Below are 17,065 nucleotides of genomic sequence, written 5' to 3' on the forward strand. Positions count from 1 at the left end.
ATCAGTTCATATAATGTGTACTAAACCCAAAAAATATGAGAAAATCTTTAACTTCGTCAGCTACCATAATCAATAAACGATTACCAGGAACATCGAGTGATTTTTCTGATGATTATACTATCAAAATCTCTTCGGAAACTCTTGCATTTTTAGCGCATTTTAAAAAAAGTACGCTATTATATTCGTTATGGCTGGCTGGCTGACTGACTGTCTGTCCGGCTGAGATGTCAGCAATTACAATAGCTAGAGACTTCTAATTTTGACTAAAAGCTTTCTGTTATTTATAGTGTAGATGTACAGGATCTAGTTTATTTTGAGTTACATTATTCGTGAGATCCATGATTTTAAAGTTTGCAAATAAAAATGTTTATTTTAGAGCCTAGGGTAGATATGGTGAAACAGATGATTGTGCATTCTAATGACATCTGTCACTCTTATTCCAAATGGGACACGGAACACGATATAGAATGGCGTTCACAAGATATGAAATTCAGATTTGTCAGAAACTTTACAATGATTTATATGGCTCCTGCTATAAAATAATGTTATGTATTATGCACGACGATATAGCGAAACTGACGATCTCCTGAAAGTTAATTCACTCGTGGCTTCACTCAATGGTTAAAATATAAATGTGCAGGCGCGAACATAATTTTGACAGAAAAAAAGAGTTAGACTGCACTTGCACTTTCTTCAAAAATGCGCTAAAGAATTCCAGCCTTTATTTGATAATGAAGGATGTGACAATAATCTCATATGACAAGTACGCCAAAAGTTAGGATGCCTATTAGAAAATCATGGACGGCCAGCGAATCCGGTGACGAAATGAATAAGCTTCGCCTACAGCCCCCCTTAAGGTGGATGGTACAGGGGCCAATTAAACATTCCTTTTTTCAAATTTTTCAAATAAACTAACAGACCAACGAATTTTCCCCTCTTTTTCGAATTTTTCTATGTGTTTGGGTTGGCTCTTTCCAATTACGTAAATAAATAAAATTCCCTATCGCAGGATACCGCACCCTTGTCCGGGGTGAAAGAGAAAGGAGGACAAGATCATAAGAATATTCTATGACGGTTCTGGACTGTAGTGGTTTGGAAGATTCTAGACCTAAAGGGTTCAAATACTCCTTCAGATGTGGAGCTTGAGCTTCTGAAGATTTTGGAGAGGGAACAAGGTAAATGTTGATTCAGTAAGACTCATGAAGACAACAGTGATAAGGGATGAAAAATGTAAATGGAATGACGATGATGGAAACAGTGAAAAAATATTCCACACTTTCTCTCATTTAATTTTCCATGCGTTTACGAAAGTTGGGTGCAGGTTATCTGTGCACATGAGAACATAGGCGATGTACCTACCAAGAATTAATCAAGAAATAAATAAATCATACCTAAAAAAACGATGTGGAGGAGAGACAAAAACTAAAAAGGAAATTGAAGCAGCAACAAGAGAAATTACTGGTGCATCTTGTGTAGTATTTTATTCATTCAATTACAGTAATTTTCTGGTTTTTCGTTTCGAATAATTCCTTCTAGGACGAATATTCAGTATTTCCCGCTAAATGGATAGAATGGATGGGTTCGTGTACTGCATTAAAAAAAGTAGAACAATTAAACTTTCCCACATTCTACACTTACTCGGCGAAATTGAAAACTTTTAAATTGGAATTAAGGGCACTGATGGCGTCCATGTCGTTTTTGGTCAATTCAAAGTCAAATATCCCAATATTTTCCCTCTGGCGATTCTTGTGAACGGACTTCGGGATGACGACGAGCCCTCTTTGTATTTGCCACCTCAACGCAATCTGAGCTGGTGATTTGGAATATTTCTCTGCGATTTCGTTCAAGATTTTTTCATTCAGTAATTTTGGTAAGTGTTTATTGGATCCCATTCGTTCCGGCGAGACTAATGGGCAGTAGCTTATAACCTGTATGCCTTTGGAATGGCAAAATTGTATCATTTCGGTTTGAGTTAAATATGGATGGCATTCGACCTGTAACCTGGATTAGTGCATTCTTGGGAAGGTTTTGTTTTACCTGGTTCACTACTGGTAATATCTCGGCTCGTTCGAGAACTCGTTCAATTTGGCGCTTGTTGAAGTTGCTCAATCCGATCGACCATGCCAGACCTTTTTTCGCAACTGCTTCCATCGCCTTCCAAGTCAGAACGTAGTCATAATCGGAAAATTCCAGGTTTTCTTTGCTTTGTGACTCGTTAATCTAGTCGTAAACGATCGTATTGCAGTTTACGCATTTCTTACTAGGTACCTTAAAGGCCATAGGCGAATGAATCACGTAGAGATCTAGGTAATCTAGTTGTAGGTCGGTCAGAGATTTCCGTATCGCAACCTCTACACTTTCCGCGCGATGAAACGTGCACCACAATTTACTTGTAAGGAATAGATCTGAACGTTTGACGGTTCCATCAGCGATCTTGGCCTTAATTGCAATTCCAACGTTCCTTTCGTTTTTATACGCGTACGCGCAATCGATATGACGGTAACCAACGTCAATCGCATCTTTCACAGCTTGCGTTATTGCATCACCATAAACCTAGCGCAATAAAAGCGAAACTTCACAATAGAGAAGCCCACTTACCCCTGATGTTCCCAAACCAACGACGGGAATTCGATTCCTATCGTTGAGCGTTAGTGTTGGCGCACTCATTATTGGTTTGGTACTACTTGACCTTAAAGAACTCAGTTTCAAAGGTCTTCGTGATTGGTTATCGTTGTGTATTTAATACGTCTAATCTAATTGCTTTGATGCGTTTAATCGAATGAGCAGCTATAGAGATTAATCCAAACCATACCGGGCTTAAACCCCAAAAAAATCTGTTCAATTAAAGACAAATGGTGTAACGTCCTAAGAGAGAACTACTCTTGAAATCGCACAACTACGGAATGCTTTAAAAAAAGGTGAAAGAAAGCTCTACAACATAACGTTTGGAAAAGCTAAGATTTCGGCTTGCTGCAACAAGTTCAAAAAGGTTCTCTGAAGCTGTTTAGGTTGTTTCCAGAGCGTAGAGATTTTATAAAAGCTTAGGAAAAGACACTGATAAGTGATTATAAAGCTTTGAGAAAGAACGCAAACTCCTACAAGGGGTTTTTTAGAAACGCGTAAAGGTTTTCAGAACCTTTTAGCGTTTTCTAGGAAATCGAATGCGGATTTCAGGGGCGAATTAAATCTTTTCTTAATATGTGAAGTATTTTCTGTGCACTACCTAGAACTCGTGACAGCTATGAATGCTCTTGGAGGAGTCTAGAAAGCTTTTAAGGGCCTATGAAGTTGGGATGAAATCGTAGAAATCTCTTTACATGATCTGGAAATTGCTGTGATGGTCCTAAAATTCCCTAGAAAGGGCCTGGGTACTTAATGCTTTCTAGATCCTCCAAATGTGTGATGACCGAGCCAGTTTCCCATAGAACAGTAAGGGGCGAAGTACGTGGAATTATTCAGAACCTGTGGCCATTGGTCTCTCGAACCTAGGATAACTGTTCTCTAATTCGAAAGCGAAAATTCACCAGTTTTGGAATTTAGCCTTCAACTTTTCGGCTTTTATAGTAACTCGTATAATGATAGCGGAAAACTAGATTGAATGCAGTCGAGATAAATAGAAGGTTGATTGCATATTCCATACAACAAAAGGGAATACTGGGCGATCGAAAATCGAAAATCGTACTTAACTTAAACTTGCAAAAGCAACTTGAACGCCACTCATTTTTAATCGCCCGTTAGTACAAGGAAGAACAGTATTTCTGTAATTGTTCGCTTCTATATTGTCCAGCTTTAAAGCGTCATCTTTTGAAGAAGGGCCTTTCCGTTTTGTACCATAGGAAAACCATTGGTTTTAGAATTTTTTTAATTTGTATAAAAAAATAAAGATCGGAGTCCCTTTAATAAAGTGCATTAAATTTTTATTGAAAGCAGAAAATTCTCAAAGGACTCGATCTTGCTAAATTGGCCGAAAGACTTATATCATATTTAATAATTGCGTGTGGACTCCTCTAGAAGGAATTTTCCAATGCCCGTCATAAGCATAACAAATTTATTCATAAGAGGGATGTAAGATATAAGGCCTGTCCGTGTGGCGCAGTTGAGTCAAAGCTTTCTTATTTATAGAAATATTTTTTTTGAAATTAGTAAGAGGAGCATATAGTCCATAAGACCCTATGCTGCATCTGGAGGAGTGAACGCAGTAAAGTAAAGGCAAACATATCGCATATTTTAAACTTCAGGTGGGGTATACGGAGACTTATAAGAATATTGCTGTGACTCTGCACCTTAGGGCCACATACCAAAAATAAATGCAATGCCACGAGCAAACAAAAATGGTGTGTGTAATGATCCCGGCCAAAGTGAACCATACACAAAACACTCCAAACCTCAAGCTCTTTAATTATATCTCTCGCAGTACACATCCGTATCCCGGCACATTAAGAAGAAATTCAATTCTGACTTTAAATTACTGATTCTAAGCAAACAATGGTAACGATCAAATTCCTTAAACTCCAAAAGGATCACTTATACTACATTTTGAAGCTACTCGAAATTAAATTTGGGCACGGATCAACAAAGTTAATCATAATTTAGCATGTGACATCTATATGAGTCTGTAAAGGGATCAAATAAACACATGATTGCATGATTTCACACACACAACATTTATTCTACAACCACAAATGAAACTAAACATAAAATCTTACTTAAAAAAATTCTGCTATTGCAAACTGCTACGTACAATTTCTTTAAAGCATGGAACTCCAACTAGGCTGGACTCTTGATTACCATGGACTTCTCCTTGTCGATCAAACCCAATTTTAAAAAGACAGCACCCTTGACAGCACCCCTGCCTCACAATTGACAAAAGGTTTCGTCTGGAAACACGATAGACCATTGAAAGCTTCGCTACAAGACGCTCTCTTCTCTAAAATACAACAGTTTTTTGTTCGATTAAAAGGTAACTTTATCTCTAGATAATTACATTAATCTTTTATAAAAATAAACGGAACCCCAATAAATCAAATCTGAACTGTTACAAATGCATTAACAAAACAAATTGATCAAGAAAATTGAGATAAAAATTTTCCTATCTTTAAAATTCTGGGAACTAATGTCGCGATTTTTTGATCTCTAGTTTTTTCCGTTGCAACAAAACTTTCGTCTAAAAATAAAATTCTCCGATTAAAAATCAACTCTTGTGTATTTACTCGCGATAAATATAGCCTGTTACTGTACTGCCCAAAGATTTGCTAAGCGATTTTGGTTTTAAAAAAATGCCCTTTATCTGCAGAAGAGTTGTGTACAATTTATATTTGTTTACATTATACAGACTTCTCTACGTTGAGCGTGCTGAGGTGGAACTGAAGCACAAATATCTAATTCAGGATACAAGAGTCCACTTTCGAGGAGTTAGAAGATTCTGCCACCTGATGTTGGTGTCATGGAAGTTGCATCTACTAAAACCCCTCTCCGTTTAGCATTTCTCGCATTCCCCTTTAGGGATGAGCCATCTTGTTGTGGTTTTTGACATGCTTAATTGCTAGACTCTGTATAAAATATACTTCACAAGTAAATTATAGTGAGAAAATATAACTTTTGCTTTTGTTGTTGAAATGCTAGGTTCTTATTTTGCGAAAGATGTGGAAAATTCCAGAGTCATCGAGCTAAATTATTTATCTAAGCGTATTTACGTGAATGAGAAATGGTTCTATCCTTTCGAGGTTATACCAGATGTTTTAATTTAATTATCCATCTTACCTATATCGCAATCTGAAACTCATTTCTTAACGGGGTATTTTTTTAGATGTATCATTCATGTAAAACTCCTATCGATGAAGTGCCGTTCTCTTATGAAATGTTAAAACGAGTTCACCAATCTATGATTGATATGTTTTGCAATGCAATGTGTGAACTATCGGAGCAGCCTCCAAAGTGCAGGTAAACTGTAACTGCTTTTCGCGTGTCTTTTCCGTTGCCGTACATTTTTGCTATCTACATTTTTCACGACATACACTAAAAATGTAAATCTATTCAGCCTTGCTCACTCAAACCGGGACGGTATGTGATAAGGTACTATTATTTTGAACTTGGAGTTCGTTAGCCACTGACTGCACTTACACTTAAAAATTTCCAGAATTGCTTAACAAATTATTGGAATGATCAAAATCCATATTTTCAACAGTGAACCCCCTTGGTACAGGTTTAAACAGCGGTGTTAGTCATACCTGAGTTTCAGATAAGTTTAATCAAAAAGAAACAAAAACAAAAAGTCGTGTTCTGCAATAATTGCTTTTCTATTTAATTACACTGTTAGTATCAAGGTACAATTTATGTATGGTACATAGAAAGCATTCCAATCAATATTAAATATGATTTTTCCTGTAGAGATTGACAGGGCGAGATTAAATACTGTAAAATATTGTCCTACCCTTGTAGCGATCATATACGAGGGGACAACGATGGAATAGATAAAGTGGTAATTCTAGAAACTATGGCCATTCCTCTTATTTCACAGTCGCTGTACACATAATGGCGATTGTCCGGTGATTTATTGTTCTTGTATCTGATGGAACCTGAGATCCACACTTAAAACGATTGAATTCGATGCCCACGCGTCCGGTTAATAAATTACTACCGCAGAATAAAAGTAATTTTAATTTCAAGACGGCTTTGGGGTAACCCCCTTGCATATGTAGAGGAAACTTTCTTATAAGATTCCGAAATGACTTTTCTAATCCCGTAAGCGGATTACTTACTTATAAAGATGGAGGAGGTCCAATCACATCGCACAGACTTTCTCTGTCGGATTACGATAAATTAGGAGAGATACTTTTTTTTCATATAGGGCTTTAGGTGTAATTAAATTTTTAACCTTACCGGAAGGGTGGGTGTCTCATAACGAGAATTGTGCCTTTCCATTTGGCAGCGATAATATCGCTTCTGTAGTTATTCTGACATTGATGAAGTGAGCAGAACGTCGGAAATTAAGATGAATTAGCCAACTAAATACCAGAGCTTCACAAACAATCTGCTCCTCTGTATATTTTAATGGAGCGGATAACTGCCGTAGCACAACATTAACGGCGGCTAAACTTTTGAAGTCACCATCACGATTTTAGGTCGCCTCGAAACAGGTAGAGATTTTTGTTCCCTGAAGTTATCGATCAGTCCTGACGGATTTATCCTAGGAATGCCATTGGCAATTATGATGTCCTGGTGCAGCAAAATTTCGGGCAGATTTATTTATATCTGAACAATCCGTAACCCAGTAGCTCATTTGCCTAATGACTAAAATAAGAAAAAGTCGTCGATTTGTTCGTAATGGTAAACAAACGTTTTTAGAACACGAAACGTGTTAAAGAAGAAGAAAACAGATCATTAATATTTTTAGTCCGAGTAATTCATCAGAGCTGCTTGACAACCTGATAACAACTACAACTAGTATGCATCCACTCATTATAAGTTCGGTATTTATTATTAGATCTGTAATACTAATTCGATGACACGTACAGCCCGAAGAATGCTGTGGTTCGCCATTTTTTTGACGAATTTATGGAAATCGCGCCATCACGGTGGTCTACCCCTAATAAACGTCACCCGAAGTTAATTTAGATTAGCTCAGGAGAGGATAACACAATACCGAATAATATTCCTGAGAATTGCAGCATCTGACTTTATTAACTAACGCCGTAAAAATACAAAGAATGTGTAAACGCATTTAAAATTAGAATGCTAATAAAGGTCGATTGAGAACAAAGATTCCAATATTCGGTGTCACGTATGGTACTAAAAATAAACGTAGAAACAAGACGTCCTAATTAATTCTTAGGCCAAGTAAACAGTTTTGCATTATAAAAAAAAGGTCATAAAGCGAAAAGATTAATGGCGCTCATTTAACACTTCGTTTTGTGGTTGTTTTTTTTTCAGGAATTTGACTCTATAATAGAAACAGCTATTCCATATTGCGAGACGTTAGAAGTATTGCATTTGTACTTGTCTTAGTTTATGCAAATCTGGTGATGATAAAGTAGTTCCTTAAATCGAAAGCCGAAGGATTTGTGCTTGTAGTATTGTGCGCCAATTTCCTCTGAGATAGTGACTTCCTAATTTGCATTAAACAGTTTCCGCGTGCAATCAAGGATAATACCAAAAATGGTACTAATTTTGTGCTGTTTCTTTTTTAGTGTTATACGACACGTCGTTGCTACGGTTTGATTTGTAATTCCATTTGTCGAAATTTAGCTTTGAAGTGAAAACTTCTTCAATATAACATTTTTTTTTACTACAATGGGTTGGAAATATCTATGGTAACCTGCTATAATTTTTGAGTTAATTTACCTTCATAACTTTTCCAGATTTTCATCGACATTTCGTTCTATGAAAGTCGCTAGTTTATTGATTTGTAACCATCCTTCAGATGAAACTGAAAAATTTATCTCTGATGTAACAACTTTTCGCTTTAAAACAAACTTTTCCTTTAAATACAATATGAGGAGTTGACCAGACCGTCCCTTAGTTGCAGCAAAAATTAACACATTTATTAGGATCTGAATTTTGTAACTAAAATTCAAAATGCAGGGGCGGACTGACCCGGGGGGGGGGGGGCGGTTGCCACCTGGCCTGTAGATCATAATGGCCCGTTGGAAATTTATAAGTATGTGCTGTATTTAGTTTCTTGCACTATTAATAAATTATTAACACGTTTCTCTAATTAGGGTTGATGTTGGGTTGTTAAAAAATTCTGTTTTAATTGAAGTGTTTTACAATGAATTTATCATTTTTTGTCGTAGCATGAAAGTGCTGAAATACAATGATAGGCGACGCACCTCGTGTGGATTGTACATTTTCTTACTTTTAATTATCAGCTGCAATTAAAAAAAACTGTATGGTCATTGATTTTTGAGAAAGGAGTAAAAATGTTTTTGTGGTGCACCTCAGAGCTAACCCCCCCCCCCTCCACCTCCTTCATTACTACACTAACACTTTAATGGCCCGTAACCTATGCAATTCCACCTGACCCGTAAGTACCCAGTCCGCCCCTGTGTATAACCTTCCTTTTCTACCAAAATTCGACTACCTACACCAAAATTTCTCTGTTTAAAACGGAGATTGTGATTCAGGTATAATAAAAAATATTTTTTCCGGGTCGATCTGAGACGATTTTCTTTTCGGGGCTCAAAAAAAGGCAGTGTATAACCTTCCTTTTTTACCAAAAATCGACTACACCAAAATTTCTCGCGGAAACACTTTTTCTTATTAATTTGGGTGCGTAGAATCCAAAACACCTCGTACTTTTTCGATCGGACTTCTCAATCAAAAGTTATGGACTAGGAACAAATTTCGAAAGAAAATAAATTCAAAGGGCTGTAACTTTTGAACTAGTAGTCCAATATTGAAACTGTTTGAAATTATGGATTCTACAGGCCACATTCTATAAGAAAATTTTTTTTCCGGGTCGATCCGAGACAATTTTTTCTTCGGGGCTCAAAAAAAGGCAATGTATAACCTTCCATTTTTACCAAAAATCGACTACACCAAAATTTCTCGGGAAAACACTTTTTCTTATTAATTTGGGTGCGTAGAATCCAAATCAATTCGTACTTTTTCGATCAGACTTCTCAATCAAAAGGTATAGACTAGAAACCAATTTCGAAAAAAAATTCAAAGGGCTGTAACTTTTGAACTAGTAGCCCAATCTTGGAACTGTTTGAAATTATGGATTCTACAGGCCACATTCTATAAGAAAATTGTTTTGCCGGGTCGATCTGAGACAGTTTTTTTTTCGGGGCTCAAAAAAAGGCAGTGTATAACCTTCCTTTTTTACCAAAAATCCACTACACCAAAATTTCTCGGGAAAACACTTTTTTCTTTTCACACACTCGCAAAGGCAGCCTGATGTTACTCGTTCTAAATTATCTTGATAGCAAAACACCTGGATGCCTGAGATCGCGTTAGGCTTCTTGCTCCAACATTTACTTTACGTTTGATTAACTGAAGATAGGCAATGGTTCCGAGTTTTCTGCCACCTACTTAGGCGGGTGCCTACTAAACAAAACCACTGCCTACAACCTACAATTGACAGCCGAACGCATAGTTTCGCGCGGTTTAATTTTCGTTAATAATAAAGGACATACTCAAATCTGTAACTCCCAACTTTAATTTATTAAGTCCGTTGCTGGCCATCGCCCCAATCAGTTGCGTTTATTCATACCAGACCACACACAGATTTATACAGGATTATAGCTACTTGCAAATCGTATATCTATCTCTAATTCAATTAATTAATGTTAATTGAAAATAATTTACCTTGTCCCATTGAGTATTATTAACAAATTGCTTCTAAACTACACATTTCTACATCTTTCACCTATCAACGGGAATGCTTAACTACCTCCCGAACGCTTGATTTTCAAGTTAAATGTCCATTCCCATATTAAATTATGTGTTTATGATCGTAAGCTAGCGACTCTGTTTTCTTAAAAAAATTACGATCACTACTACGATCACTAACTCTAAGAAATAGAAAGGGTCGATCTGAGACAATTTTTTTTTCGGGGCTCAAAAAAAAGCAGTGTATAACCTTCCTTTTTTACCAAAAATCGACTACACCAAAATTTCTCGGGAAAACACTTTTTCTTATTAATTTGGGTGCGTAGAATCCAAATCAATTCGTACTTTTTCGATCAGACTTCTCAATCAAAAGTTATAGACTAGAAACCAATTTCGAAAAAAAATTCAAAGGGCTGTAACTTTTGAACTAGTAGCCCAATCTTGGAACTGTTTGAAATTATGGATTCTACAGGCCACATTCTATAAGAAAATTTTTTTTCCGGGTCGATCTGAGACAATTTTTTTTTCGGGGCTCAAAAAAAGGCAGTGTATAACCTTCCTTTTTTACCAAAAATCCACTACACCAAAATTTCTCGGGAAAACACTTTTTTCTTTTCACACACTCGCAAAGGCAGCCTGATGTTACTCGTTCTAAATTATCTTGATAGCAAAACACCTGGATGCCTGAGATCGCGTTAGGCTTCTTGCTCCAACATTTACTTTACGTTTGATTAACTGAAGATAGGCAATGGTTCCGAGTTTTCTGCCACCTACTTAGGCGGGTGCCTACTAAACAAAACCACTGCCTACAACCTACAATTGACAGCCGAACGCATAGTTTCGCGCGGTTTAATTTTCGTTAATAATAAAGGACATACTCAAATCTGTAACTCCCAACTTTAATTTATTAAGTCCGTTGCTGGCCATCGCCCCAATCAGTTGCGTTTATTCATACCAGACCACACACAGATTTATACAGGATTATAGCTACTTGCAAATCGTATATCTATCTCTAATTCAATTAATTAATGTTAATTGAAAATAATTTACCTTGTCCCATTGAGTATTATTAACAAATTGCTTCTAAACTACACATTTCTACATCTTTCACCTATCAACGGGAATGCTTAACTACCTCCCGAACGCTTGATTTTCAAGTTAAATGTCCATTCCCATATTAAATTATGTGTTTATGATCGTAAGCTAGCGACTCTGTTTTCTTAAAAAAATTACGATCACTACTACGATCACTAACTCTAAGAAATAGAAAGGGTCGATCTGAGACAATTTTTTTTTCGGGGCTCAAAAAAAAGCAGTGTATAACCTTCCTTTTTTACCAAAAATCGACTACACCAAAATTTCTCGGGAAAACACTTTTTCTTATTAATTTTGGTGCGTAGAATCCCAAACAATTCGTACTTTTTCGATCAGACTTCTCAATCAAAAGTTTTAGACTAGAAACCAATTTCGAAAAAAAATTCAAAGGGCTGTAACTTTTGAACTAGTAGCCCAATCTTGGAACTGTTTGAAAATATGGATTCTACAGGCCACATTCTATAAGAAAATTTTTTTTCCGGGTCGATCTGCGGCAATTTTTTTTTCGGGACTCAAAATTATTAACACGTTTCTCTAATTGGGGTTGATGTTAGGTTGTTAAAAAATTCTGTTTTAATTGATGTGTTTTACAATGAATTTATCATTTTTTTTCGTAGCATGAAAGTGCTGAAATACAATGATAGGCGATGCACCTTGTGTGGATTGTATATTTTGTTACTTTTAATTATCAGCTGCAATTAAAAAAAAACAGTATGGTAATTGATTTTCGAGGAAGGAGTACTGTTTTTGTGGTGCACCTCAGAGCTAACCCCCCCCCCTCCCCCCGCCACCTTCATTACTACACTAATACTTTAGTGGCCCGTAACCTATGCAATTCCACCTGGCCCTTAAGTACCCAGTCCGCCCCTGAAAATGACCACCGGCTAACATGAATTTTTGACTAGAAAATTTCTCGTTTCCGAAGTTTCTGAAAACTGTCTTCAAAACCTGCCATTCTTGCTTGCTCGCAAAATTAAACACAAAGTGGCCGTAAAGTTAAGATATATTGATTAACTAGCTTAATTTGCGTTCGATTTTCTGAACTAACCTGAACCTAATAATCACACACATACAGGAACGTAGGAAAATCCAACCGGCCAGCGTAACAGATACGTAAGCGTTCAAAATTAAAACTTCTTTAATTAATTTCTCGGATGCTGGTCATCATAACAGTCGGGGAGAACTTACAAACATAGGGAAAACTTCGAGCGCATTCGCGGACACCTCTGACGCCTGATTCTGATAACAGATTTATTTAGCTACTGTTAATTGTTCTTGCTTAATTGACCGGAGTGAAATTTCTAAAGTCGGTAGTCCAGTAAGTCTCATTGTTAATTGGAATTCCTCAGGACTGAAATTCTAAACTCTTGATTTGCCCTCATCACCTAACTTACCAACGAAGTGCCCAACTTCAAACACTGCTCCTTTTATTTTTTCTATTTGATAAAATAAGGAGAGGAGGGAGGGTTCGATGTGGTTTGGTGTTTTATGAATTTTAAAGAACTTATTTTTTATAAAGTGGTGTTTTAGGTACTTGTTTGGGTTACCAAATTGGCAAATGGTGGATGGCGATTCGTTTTATAAATTTTGGCGACCCATGCACTCTCTCGGCCATCAGGCGATCTCGTGTAGACTGTAGGGGTATAAAAATACCAGATCGGTTCAAACAGAAGTTCCATAGCACAAAACATTCCTAAAAAAACTTGATAAGTGCATGCTGCGGAGTAATCTTATAATCTTTTTTGTTTATAAAACACAAAAACGAATTGAAAAAATCCGTAATGGGGGGATAAGGCGAACTGAGCTTTTTAAGAGCACAAACTTTCCTACCTGAAAAAATTGAAAGTCACTGCTTAACCTATCACCACAAAGTGTTTTTTTTACCGGACCTTCATTTTGGAACAATCAGCAAAAAAACCTATTTTTTTTTCAACGACATGAAAATAAAGATTTTTCCTATCCCGTTGTTCCCCTTCAACTTTCTAATTGCAAATTGTCCCAATCGAAACTGAACAATAAAAAATGGTACCTAGCAAAACAGACTCTGTTTAATCATTCAAGTTTATTAATAATTATTACTTGTGATGCGCCAAAGGTTATCAGAAAAAGTTCACAGACCACAAGATCACCCTACGGCGTACAAAATAACTGGAAGACAAAAACTCAGTGATTAAATTCCCATTTGAAATCCATCCTCTCGAATAATTAGGACCGGGACAATTTGGTGGACGTAATAATACACTAAAATTACAAGAAAAAAATCGAATTTATTTATTTCATTATTAGTACAGTGATTAATTACATGAATTCGTCGTCAACTGGTGTAGACGGGAAGAACGTACCATCCAATTAGCACCTTGCATACGGTCGTAAATGCACACACAGTTAAAATTACAGTGCACAATGTGATGGTCTCCATCTTCATCTGTTCGTGCGCCTCGCTCATAATTATTATTGTCTCTAATTTTGTTTACCCGAATTAGGTACTGATGGGTTTTATATAGGCGACTTATCGTTACTGTTGGTCAAAATACGAAAGGTTACTTTGGGTTATTCTTTTGTGTTCTTTGTAGTGCTAATCTACATTGTGGCCATTAAAAGGAAGGTTGTTTATTTATAGCGATTGTTAACAGTCACTTCGCAGCGTATCTTTGGGTAGATAAAGTGGGATTCTGGTGTGGACACTTAATCCTGCACATTTTTAGAAAGAGACAAGGATTTCAGTTTGGGGCCTAAAGGGTAGGCTTGTCGAACGAGATGCTGCTAGACTCTGCGGTTGGGTTTCTTTTTGCGCTAGGTTTCCCGAAAATTGTTGGCCACAACACGACAAACCTTCAGGTCTCAGCTTTATCTTTAAATATAAAATATAGATTTATATTCAAAGGCTTTATGGAGGACGTAGACGCTTTGGAAGCTTTTAGAAAGGATCCAAACAGAGCAAGCAGTACCTCACACGATTGTGAAAGGTGTTAGAATGCTCTTAAAAGGCTTCTCAACCATTTCCAAGTCTTCAATATGCTTTCTAAAAAGACCGAAACTCTTTGCAAGGATTCGAAACTGTTTCAAAACGATCAAACGCTCTTTAGACTCTCCTCCATGCTCCTAGTGCATTTCTTCAAAATAAAGGGGGATAAATATTCTTTGGTACTCAGACTAATAGCAGTTTTGTTGGAATATTACGTGACGTAACTTCGGTTATCAATTTCAACGTTTGTGTCATGCAGATAGCGACGCGTCACATCATCAGGTGAGTTCATGCCGGTTTTATTGAGGTACCTATAGTCCATATGCTGCAATTCAAATCAGTTACAATTTAAATGTGTGTGCGCGTAGGTTTCTGTGCAAAGAATGAGGCCTTCGGTTAACTTGAAGAAAGCGGTAAGTTTCCTAATTATTCTTATTAACCCTTAGTACCTACCCACGAATCTGTTATAAATACCAATGTTAAAATGTTACGAAACTATTTCGTCTAACAACAGAAGGAAAATGTCGGGCTAAAGTAGTTACAAAGAAAGAAAAGTGCAGGTAGTTATTTCTCCTCGCTCTCCCAGAATTGTACTTCACGGCCCATTTCGAAACGTTAACAAGAAAAATCCATAAAAAAAACAAATTCCGGGAAAGAGTGTCATGAGATTTTTCAAATTAGCTCATTTTCCAACTCATGTTGGATGGCACTATTATGGCCACTTTCTTCGTCTGTCCGGCGGAGGCCTTACCTACTCATACATTATTAAAGGTATTTAGATCGTCCTTTTTGCATTCGGTAGCTTATAGCTCTGGCACCACAACAAGAGAAAATCTTGACCATTAATGTATGCCTGCGCAGACGCGCAATGAAAACTTTCTTATTTATGAAGATATTTTTTTGAAACTTTAACTCCAGATGCTTCTAGTAAGGACAAGCGTATCAAACACTATTTTTTATTACATATTCTTAAAATATGGACACCATAAAAACTTCTTTGAAAAATTGTACCTAGTGTTCCAGCCAAAATTACTGAAACAGCTGCTCCGAGTGAATGTTTAGTCAAAATCTGGGTAATGGAGAAAAGTTATTGACGTAGATTGAGTCGAGTACGAGTATACGTATATTATAACGTAGATTGGTTGAAATTAAATTCTTATTTGATCGATTACCATAACTTACTTTTTTTAAATTATTAATAAGTCTAGTTATTTTTACAAATTTACATTAAACAAATTTAAAAAAATTGTAACGCGGTCCGGGACACAAAAATAAAGGCTAGTAGCCCTAACCACGCCTGCGGATGCTCATGGAGAGATTAGGATACGTTTGTGTATAAGATAAAATTTAAGGCGCACTAACTTTTCTTTCCCTGTTAGGGGGGTACCCCAAAAATTAGAAAATAGCCCTCTGGTGGTTGAGGAAGCTAAAACTAAAAGGGAAAAAATAAGTTGGAAGTGGTAGTTTTATTCTCGCCTGGAATTGATTATTTAAAAGTTGTTAAATGAAATGAAAAGGGATGCGAGCTAGGGAGGAAATGAAGCAATATTAAAAAAATCGAAAATTAAAAGTTCAATGTGTAAATGAAACTGTTTGCGAGATCACACAATGACATTAAGGCGGTAATAGTGGTAATTGGGTTTTATTTCTCTTTTTTATAACACATGCAGGGTAGACCAACGAAAACGAAACAGACTGAATAATTCGTAAGGAAATAATTTTTGAAAAATACGCAAAAACACGTCGATTTTGGTTGGAAGGGCATTTTACATTAAAATGTGCACCTCTGCTTTAGACTCATAAAACTGGCTAAAGCTGTCCCTATTATGAACTGATGGATTATCTGATGTCAGATGCCAATGTTTTGGATTGGATTTGAGCTCGGTTTTTAGGTAATGAATACTGAAACGATTTTATTTCAATGAACCAGACGTACTTACGTTACATAGATTTACCTAAGCCCTACAGTCAGGTGTATCTTCCAAAATAGTCTCGAATTTGAAAAATAAATCATAGGCGCGTAGAAAATTAAGAGTCCTTTCCACTGATGTGTCACCCAACGTTCAATTTAAAATTATTGAAGAGGTAGCAACCCTGCTTAGAGTGCTTAACAGCAGGGGTGTAAATTTTGAACTAAAAGATGTCCCTCTTCCAACCAAAATCGGCGTGTTTTTGCGTTTGTTTCAAAAACTATTTCCTTACGACGTATTCAGTCTGTTTCGTTTTCGTTGGGGCACCCTGTATATGTACACGGTGGCCACTATGGGGATATTGCAGTTTAAGCCTTCAATGTATAGCAAACACAAAATACAACTTCAAATTTACAAGACTTCAAAAGGCTAAACAAAACAGAAAGTCAAATCTTGTTTCACAATCTTCCAGTGGCGCACCGATAACAAGTTCAGGGGTAGAAAATGGAACATGACTTCTGAAAAAACAACACTCTACGATCAACATATATCCAATAAACCCCTAAATCAGATCTAAAAAAGCGGCAGAACACCTCGGTGTGACCCTACGGGGTCATTGGATTTGACCCATTTTCAATAGGCTTATTACTTGTGGTATATAGGTCAACTGTGCAAAGTTCGAACCAAATCGGCCCAAGTGTTTGACAGTTATCGTGTTCACGGACAGACGGGCAGACACCATCGATTCCCCTATAAAGCTTGC

The 17,065-nt window shown here is 36.7% G+C and overlaps 1 protein-coding gene across 1 annotated transcript; it reads right to left on the minus strand.

The window, feature by feature from the left end:
* Positions 1 to 1,462: 1,462 nt before the first annotated feature.
* On the minus strand, positions 1,463 to 2,744 carry LOC116174080 (aldo-keto reductase family 1 member B1-like). Its single transcript, XM_031491874.1, has 5 exons — positions 2,599 to 2,744; positions 2,269 to 2,553; positions 2,038 to 2,220; positions 1,639 to 1,994; positions 1,463 to 1,588 (listed from the first exon to the last, which is right to left on the minus strand). The coding sequence occupies exons 1-5, from the start codon at positions 2,665 to 2,667 to the stop codon at positions 1,546 to 1,548; spliced, it is 936 nt and encodes a 311-aa protein (XP_031347734.1). The 5' UTR covers positions 2,668 to 2,744; the 3' UTR covers positions 1,463 to 1,545.
* Positions 2,745 to 17,065: the final 14,321 nt, after the last annotated feature.

Source organism: Photinus pyralis, unplaced genomic scaffold, assembly GCF_008802855.1.
Source record: "Photinus pyralis isolate 1611_PpyrPB1 unplaced genomic scaffold, Ppyr1.3 Ppyr1.4_LG6, whole genome shotgun sequence".
Classification (NCBI taxonomy): domain Eukaryota; kingdom Metazoa; phylum Arthropoda; class Insecta; order Coleoptera; family Lampyridae; genus Photinus; species Photinus pyralis.

Coding starts and splice junctions, on each gene's coding strand:
- LOC116174080 (XM_031491874.1), bottom strand. CDS start 2,667: ATGAGTGCGCCAACACTAACGCTCAACGATAGGAATCGAATTCCCGTC. Junction 2,554..2,598: donor TTGGTTTGGGAACATCAGGG/GTAAGTGGGCTT, acceptor TTATTGCGCTAG/GTTTATGGTGATGCAATAAC. Junction 2,221..2,268: donor ATTCGCCTATGGCCTTTAAG/GTACCTAGTAAG, acceptor GTTTACGACTAG/ATTAACGAGTCACAAAGCAA.